The 8,706-nt window shown below is 37.1% G+C and overlaps 1 protein-coding gene across 1 annotated transcript in view; it reads left to right on the top strand.

The window, feature by feature from the left end:
• Nucleotides 1-2,930, top strand: part of ADGRL4 (adhesion G protein-coupled receptor L4) — a 135,752-nt gene extending 132,822 nt beyond the window's left edge. The window contains exon 15 of the mRNA XM_017868252.1: nucleotides 2,922-2,930. Coding sequence (XP_017723741.1) covers nucleotides 2,922-2,930 — 9 coding nt within the window. The remainder of the gene's footprint in view (nucleotides 1-2,921) is intronic.
• The last annotated feature ends 5,776 nt before the right edge of the window (nucleotides 2,931-8,706 follow it).

The raw sequence follows: 8,706 nt of genomic DNA, 5'->3' as shown, positions 1-8,706 counted from the left end.
TAAAGAATATATATATATATAAAAAGAATATATATAAAGAATATATATATTCTTTGTTCAGGACACTTTCCAGACATTTTATTTGCTCTTGCCTAATTTAAGACGACAGAAAGTATGCTCCTTTAAATCACAATCCTGATATCTTTAAAGGAAAAAGCAAATGAGCTATTTTAATACTTGAGAAAAACTGATAAGGGAATTGCCAGTAGAAAAGGAGAAATACTCTTTAATAAATACCAATTACTTGTTTGTAAAATGCATTTGGCTTTACCTATTATTTATGCTATTTAAATGTTCAGCATTTTTACCTGAACAACAGATTTCTTTGTTGTTACATAAAGATAATTTCTAGCTTCCATATTTAGTAGACTAGATATTACAAATTTTGAGATAAAATTAACTCGGAATTTTATTATTTGCTAATTTGAGAATTCAGATTTTCATTATATCTGCCACCCTCATCTGCCAATCTCATTATTTTGATGAAGAATGCCTCAGAGATTAGAAACACAGTTCTTTATTCTTCTATGTACTAAAGTGTAAGACATATTTAGTATTGTGTGATATTTTTTCCAAGCAGAATTTGCATTCATAGATAGAATAAGCTGAATAAGTCTACATAGTCAAATTTTTTTTCTACTTGCTCCAATAATACTAACAAATAGGAAGCTCTTGCTTGCTCCCCAAAACTCCATTTCCTTGAAAGCAGAAGTGTAACATTACTTCTTAGTATCCTTCCATTTTGTTTGTGAGACTCAGAAAAGGTAAATGGATTAATATATATATTTTTGACTTGGAAATGATGTGAATTTCATACATAAAGAATTGTGTACATATGATGATCTTACAAAATGAATTTAAGGTGCTTTACAAAGATGGATAAAATATAAACTGGATAATATGAACATAAAACAGGAGAGTACAGTCAAAGGACAAACAAGGGTACTGTCATACAATGGAGGTAAAAACTTTAATAAAATATGATTGCTTTATTCACTTTAGTTCTGTCCTGTTATCTGTTGCTGTGTAACAAACCACTCCCTCATCGTGCCTCAAAACAGTGATTCAATATTGTTTCTCACATTTCTGTTGATTGACTGCCCCAGAGTTTCTCATGCAGCTGTGGTCAGATATTAACTGGGGCTACAGTGATCTGACATGGCTTTCCACTGTAATCTTGACAGGAGCTGCCCACCAAACACCCATTTATGGTCTCTCCATGTTATTTGGGTTTCACACAGTACAGATTCTGGGATCCTTGTGGGAGCATCCTGAAAGCAAGCATTACAAAACGTTCTAGCAGAGACTGCAAACCTTCTTATTACCTAACCTCAGAAGTCATGTCACTTACTTTTGTGAAAGCAGTCAGTCACAAAGCCCACCCAGACTTAGGAGGAAGGAGAAATAGATCCATCTCTTAATGGAATACTAACAAGGTCACATTGCCTAAGAGCATGTGGGAATGAGAAATATTATTGAGGTCCTTTTTAGAAAATATAATCTGCCATAAGTTTCTTTTTTTAAATTATACTTTAAGTTCTGGGACACATGTGCAGAATGTGCAGGTTTGTTACATAGGTATACACGTGCCGTAGTGGTTTGCTGCACCCATCAACTAGTCATCTACATTAGGTATTTCTCTGAATGCTATCCCTCCCCTAGCCCCCCACCCTGCCATAAGTTTTATGCTCTTGCTAATATCTATATATCACAGTAATATCCTTACATTAGACAAAGCAATGCATTTTATAGGACTGTTGCCTGTAGTGTCCTTGAGTGTAGACCAATGAAATTGCACCAAAGAACAATTCAGTTAAAGCAATAAAAGCTATAACAATCCCAAATTATATGGGCTAGGTAACTATTTTATGCTCTTATAGCTTTACTAAGGAGTACATTTTTAAAATCAGTATCAGTCTTCTCCATATTGTATTCTAGTATTTTGAACACAAGTATTCTGATTGCTAGTAATAAGGCCCTATTTGAAAAAAATAAATTAATAAAGGCATTCTATAAGTAGAATTCTTTTTAGAAATCCTACAGTTTACTCATTCTCACTCTCTAACTACACAACTGACTTGAGTCAGCCAGTCAATTATTTTAATATATAAAAGTTTTGAGAATTATTGCCATTTTAAAAAACACAAATCCAAATATTGAATTAGTTTAACGTAGTTTTGCTGCACCTTTTAAGACTCAGAGCCCTTTTTTCCCCTAGTATACCAATTAAGATATGAGAGACCTCACAGAACATAGATCAGGAAGCATTAACATGATATAATACAGAATTTTCACATTCTTCCACCATCATCCATCCATGATTATTCACTCTATGATATGGTTTAGATGTGTATCCCCTCCAAATCTCATGTTGCAATGTAATCTCCAATGTTAGAGGTGGAGTGTGGTGCGAGGTAATTAGGCCATGGGGGTGGATTCCTCATGAATGGTTTAGTGACATCCTCTTCATGATAAGTGAGCTCTTGCTCAGATAGTTCATGTGAGATCTGGTTGTTTAAAGGAACATGAAACCCACCCTGCTGCCCCCAGCCCTCTGTCCATCTCTCACTAGGTGATGTGCCTGTTCCTCCTTCACCTTCCACCATGATTAGAAGCTTCCCAAAGCCCTCCCCAGCAGCAGATGCCAGCACCATGCATCTTTTATGGCCTACAGAATCATGAACCAAAATAAACCACTTTTCTTTATAAATTAGCGTGTCTCAAGTATTTCTTTATAGCAACATATAAACAAATTAACACAGAAAATTAATACTGAGGAGAGGGGCATAGCTATAAAGATATCTGAAAATGAGGAAGCAGCTTTGGAACTGGGTAATGGGCAGAGGGTGGAATAATTTGGAGGTCTCAAAAGAATACAGGAAGACAGGGTCAAGTTTGGAACTTCTTAGAGACTTTTTAAGGGGTTGTAACCAAAATGCTAATAGAAATATTGACAGTGAAGGCCAGGCTGACAAGGTCTCAGATGGAAGTGAGAACTTTATTGGAAACTATAGTAGAAGTCACCTGTGTTATGCCATAGCAAAGAACTTGGCTGCATTGTGTCCACGTCCTAGGGATCTGTAGAAGTTTGAACTTAAGAGTGATAACTTAGGGAATCTGGTAGAAGAAATTTCTAAGCAGCAAAGTATTCAAGATGTGGCCTGGCTACTGCTAGCAGCCTATGATCAGATACTGAAGCAAAGAAATAACTTACAGTTAGAACTTAAATTTAAAAGGGTAGCAGAGTGTGAATGTTTGGAGGATTTGCAGCCTGGCTATGTGGTAGAGGAAGAAAAAGCATTTTCAGGAGAGTAACACAATCAGGCTATGGAAAAAGCATTTTCAGGAGAGTAATACAATCAGGCTATGGAACAATCGCTAGCTGGAAAGATTAGCATGATTAAAAGGGAGCTAGAGTGCTAATATCCAAAACAATGGAAAAGGTTTCAAAGGTATTTCAGAGATCTTGAAGCCAGCCCCTCCTATCACAGGCCCAGAGGCCTAAAAGGAAAGAGTGGTTTCAGGATCCAGGCCCAGGGCCCTATTGTTCTGCTCAGCCTCAGGACAGTTTCCTGAACCCTGGCTAGTCTAGCTCCAGCCACAACTCAAAGGGTCCCAGAGACAGTTCAGGCCACTACTCCAGAGGACACAAGCCCTAAGCCTTGGCAGCTTCCACATGGCATGAAATTTGTAGGTGCACAGAATGCAAGCATGAAGGAGGCTTGGCAGCTTCCCTGTAGATTTCAGAGAATATATGAAAAAGTCTGGGTGCCCAGGCAGAAGTCTGCCACAGGGGCACAGCCCTCACAGAGAGCCTCTACTAGAGCAGTACAGAGAAAAAATGTAGCGTTGGAGCCCCCACACAGAGTCCCCACCAGGATACTACCCAGTGGAGCTGCAGGAAGTGGGCTGCAACCCTCAGACCCAAGAAAGGTAGAGACACCAGTACCTTGCTGTAAAAGAATACCTGAGACTGGATAATTTATAAGGAAAAGGGGTTTATTTTGGCTCATGTTTCTGGTGACTGTACAGCAATCATGGTGCTGGTATCTGCTTCTGGTGAGGCCTGAGGAAGCTTCCAATCATGACAGAAGATGGAGGAGCAGGCATATCACAGCCTGGAAAAGTCACAGGCACCATACTCCAACCTATGAAAGCAGCCATGGGGACTACACTGTGCAAAGCTAAAGGAGCAGAGTTGTGCAGGGCCTTGAGAAACTACCCCTTGCATCAATGTTCTCTGGATGCAAGACATGGAGTGAAAGAATAGTATTTTGGAGATTTAAGATTTAATGATCATTCTGCCTGGTTTCAGACTTGTTTGGGGCCTACTGACCCTTTATTTGGCCTATTTCTCCCTTTTGGAATGGGAAAGTCTAGTCAATGCATAAACCACCATTATATATTGGAAGTAAATAACATAGTTTTAATTTTACAAGCTCATATGTGGAAGGAGCCTCATGGAGCACACAGGCTCATGTGTGCTCAGATGAAACTTTGGACTTGGGACTTTTCATTGATGCTGGAATGAGTTAAGATTTGGGGAAACTGTTGAGAAGGGATGATTGTTCTTTTCACAATGTAAGAAAAGCATGAGATTTGAGGAGCAAGCCAGAGGTAGAATTATGTGGTTTAGATGTCTACCGCCTCCAAATCTCATGTTGAAATGTAACACCCAATGTTTGAGGAAGGTCTTGTGGGAGGTGATTGGATCATGGAAGTGGATCATGAATGGCTTAGCATCCCCTTGGTGATAATTTAGTTATTTCTCAGTTAACTCCTAGTTGTTGAAAAGACTATGGAACCTCCCCACACCATCTCTTGCTCCTGCTCTCATTATGTGATATGCCTGCTCCTCCATCTTCTGTCATGATTGGAAGCTTCCTCAGGCCTCACCAGAAGCAGATACCAGCACCATGATTGCTGTACAGTCACCAGAAACATGAGCCAAAATAAACCCCTTTTCCTTATAAATTATCCAGTCTCAGGTATTCTTTTACAGCAATACAAGAACCAAGAATGAACTAAGACACTCCAAAAGATGGGTTGTTGAGAAATAGTGAGTAGTATTTGACTTCAGAATAAACTGAAAGCCAAGTATCATCTGGATGTGAAATAATATTCCTTTGTGTTCAATTAATCAAGGAATATAGCTGATTCTCTTTTGTAATGATAGTAGAAGATGACTTAGTAGCTTTTTGAAGAATCCTTAACCAAAGAACATAACAAATGATTGTGTGATTGAGAGCCCATAGTTCTATTCCATATATGTAGCATAGTGGGAAAAATTCAGTTAAAATCTTGCCCTACTCAATATACAGGCAAACATCAAGCTTGATGAACTTTTACAAATAAACTGATCTTACTATTATATTCAAGGCTGTAAATCTAGTCAGTGTTAAAATCTACAAATGCCTTTCTTTCATTCACTTAATGACTTTAAAAATAGTTTCAAGTATAGAACATAAATATTTAGATCTCCAAAAAACTATAATTCTAAACTTTAAATGAACCCATTTTCTTGTTATAAAATGGCAAACAAATCATTTTTATGTTACTTTAAGCTATATTTACTATTTTAACTATAATAATTGTACAAGATTGGTAATAGTATAATGTTTTCTAAACCAATGCGAATTAGCTGATGTTCAGTAAAATAACTGAATATATACTCAAATATGATTAAAGTTATGTAATTGTACACAATTCTGGCACTGCTGTAGGCAGCTGATGTTATTTAAAGAATAGTATTTCAACATAGTAGTCTAGCCAAAAATAAGACAATTATTTAATATCAGAAAATTAGGAAGAAAAGTTTATAAATATAAGAAATCTATTTTTAAATTTGACATATTTAATGAGACTCAAAGTAGATCTGTAACATAAACTATGTCGTACTTTGTCTTTCCGTGACAACTAAGTCAAAGGGTATGACCCAAAGCAGGTTATACACTAAGACTGGATTTCATGTAGGTCAGTTTTAGTTGTAGAATGTTTTAACACAAAATGACTGACTCAAAAATCTGCATGCAACCCCTGACAGTCAAGAAGTCTTGTGTCCCTGCTTCACGATGACAGTGTACAAATGAAAAAGGGAAATGATGTTTAAGAGAAAATGGATTTATGAATTAGGAAATAAGAGAACCTTTAAATAAAGGCAGTTTGCAGGGATGCCTCCCCTGAAGCTACATAAAATTGAAAAGGCATCTACCGAATCTTAAAACAGCATTCAATGATATCTTTTAGTCTACTCTTTTAATGGATGATTTGTATGCAACACTTCCAAGTGAGATGAGAGTATTACAGACTACTGAAACAGACATAATCACCCTGCTGACCCAGCAGGGACAGCTTGAGAATAGAGGAAGAATGAAAAATTCTGTTTTACTCTGAAACCACCTGAGCAAAACAGCCTATGAACATTGCACACATCATCATGTAGCCTCAGTCATAGCTTGTGCCTCTCATTTTTAAAGGAAAAATGCCCACTATCAAAAAATTAGCCTGCCTCCTTTAGATTAATTAGGCTAGCCATCTCTGTTCCTAATATGCTAAATCTCAAAGTAAGTGGTGGATTGCCTTTTGGTGGCACTACAGGAACTAAAAGGGTTGACATGAAGACAGAATTATTTTGGTTTTAGTTTCACTTCTTTTCAACAGGTAACATTTAAAAAGCATTGTGAGCTATTAGAAACCAATGAGGAGGCCACAGTCACTTCCAAAACATACACACACAAAAATATCATTTTATAACTGACAAACAATAGCTATTTTTATAGAATAGGTAACCCTTATTGGAAGGACATATCTGTGAGGTAAAGACCATGTGTGAGGGTCTTCACAGTCCTACAATATGAAAGATAAACTACATCCTATTAAGATACCCATATAAAAATAGAGAAAGCCTGAAACAACTAAGATGCCTAATTATAAAAATTGGCCAATTTTAATAGTTTTCTTATTAAAACTTTGTGCTACAAAGTATTTAAACATATTATAATTTATTTTCTGATAGAAAAATAGAAAGTAAAATTTCTTAAAATCTCAAAATGTGTGTTTTTTTGTGTTTTAAAACAGAGTCTTGCTGTGTCACCCAGGCTAGAGTTCAATGGCAGCCATCTCTGCTCACTGCAACCTCTGCCTCCCAGGTTCAAGTCATTTTTGTGCCTCATCTCCCAGGTATCTGGGATTACAGGTGTGCCCCACCACGCTGGGCTAATTTTTGTATTTTTAATAGAGACTGGCTTTCACTATTTTGGCCAGGCTGGTCTCAAACTCATGGCTTCAAGCGATCTGCCCACCTTGGCCTCCCAAAGTGCTGGGATTACAGGTATGAGCCACTATACCTTGCCAAAGTGTGTGTTTTTGAACACCAGTATTATAATTATCATTCATATTTAAATTCAATTTTATGATATTTAAAATTCACATAATTTTTTTCTGACATTATGTGTTGTCCAGTAAAAGAGTTAACCTTGCCCAAAGAAAAGTCTGAACTTTTCCCTCAGCTACTGTGATCTATATATACCTAGAATGTCTTATCTGGCAAGAGAGACTTTGTTGACTTGGGGATTTTGGCCATTTTCTGATGGAAGACTTGAGGCATGCTATATTAGTTCTAACATTCAGCAGAACTAGAGACAAAGAATATTAGCCTGACCTCTGAGAGGAACTGCAGATTGAAGTATGTAATCAAGCCCCAGTCAAAACTGTGAACACCAAAGGCTCAGGTAAGCTTCTTTGGTTGGCAATATTCAGTATATATTGTCACACATCGTGGCTGAGAAGCAACGCTGCTTATGACCCACAGGAAGAGGACAACCAGGGGTCTCAAGTTGGGGCCCCTTCTGGACTCTGCCCTGTGCATCACTTCCCTCGGCTGATTTTAATTTATGTACTTTTGTCATAATAAAAGAAATTATAGGTACAGGATGTTTCCGAGTTCTAGCTGTTCTAGCCAATTGTCAAACCTGTGACTGGTAGTGGGATCCAAGAATTTGTAACTATATATGTCAGGAATCTCAAGAAAAACAGATTTTTATATGTATGATATGACATATATTATATATATAAAAGTATAGTTTATATAGACTATAAACAGATCACATATGTAATCTGATATATATTTATATGTATACATAATCATGTATATATGAGTGTGTGTGTATATGACATTTACTCAAAACCAGTGTTCAAGCAATATGGTAGCTGGCAAGTCCAAAATGTATAGGTCACGTCAACAGGCTAGGAACTTAGGCAGTGGTTAATTTCACAGTCTTGAGTCCAAAATCTACATGTAGGGCACGTCAGCTGGCTGGAAACTCAGCATGGGCAGTCTTAAAGCAAAGTATTTTTCTTCTCTGAGAAACCAGTGTTTACTCTTGAGGCCTTCAGCTTATTGGATGAGTCCCATCTACATTATTGAGGGTAATCTCATTTTCTTGAATTAATTTCATTGTAGATGTTAATCAAATTTACTAAATATCCTCAAATCAACATCCATATTAGTGTTTGATTAAATGTCTGGGTATTATAGCCTAGCAAATTTGAAACATAAAACAATCATGGTAGCCAACTGGTCTGAAGTGAAGGTGGTCTAGGGAACACCTGAAACTTGTGGCTGGTGACCTAAATGAGAGTTTTGTCAGAACTGTGTCTTCTCACTGTAGTCCTAGTTGGCTAAACTCCACAAATAGACCCATACAA

Source organism: Rhinopithecus bieti, unplaced genomic scaffold, assembly GCF_001698545.2.
Source record: "Rhinopithecus bieti isolate Rb0 unplaced genomic scaffold, ASM169854v2 scaffold_3316, whole genome shotgun sequence".
In the NCBI taxonomy this organism is placed as follows: Eukaryota; Metazoa; Chordata; class Mammalia; order Primates; family Cercopithecidae; genus Rhinopithecus; species Rhinopithecus bieti.
The sequence above is the reverse complement of the archived record's forward strand: the minus strand, read 5'-3'. Positions and strand labels throughout refer to the sequence as shown.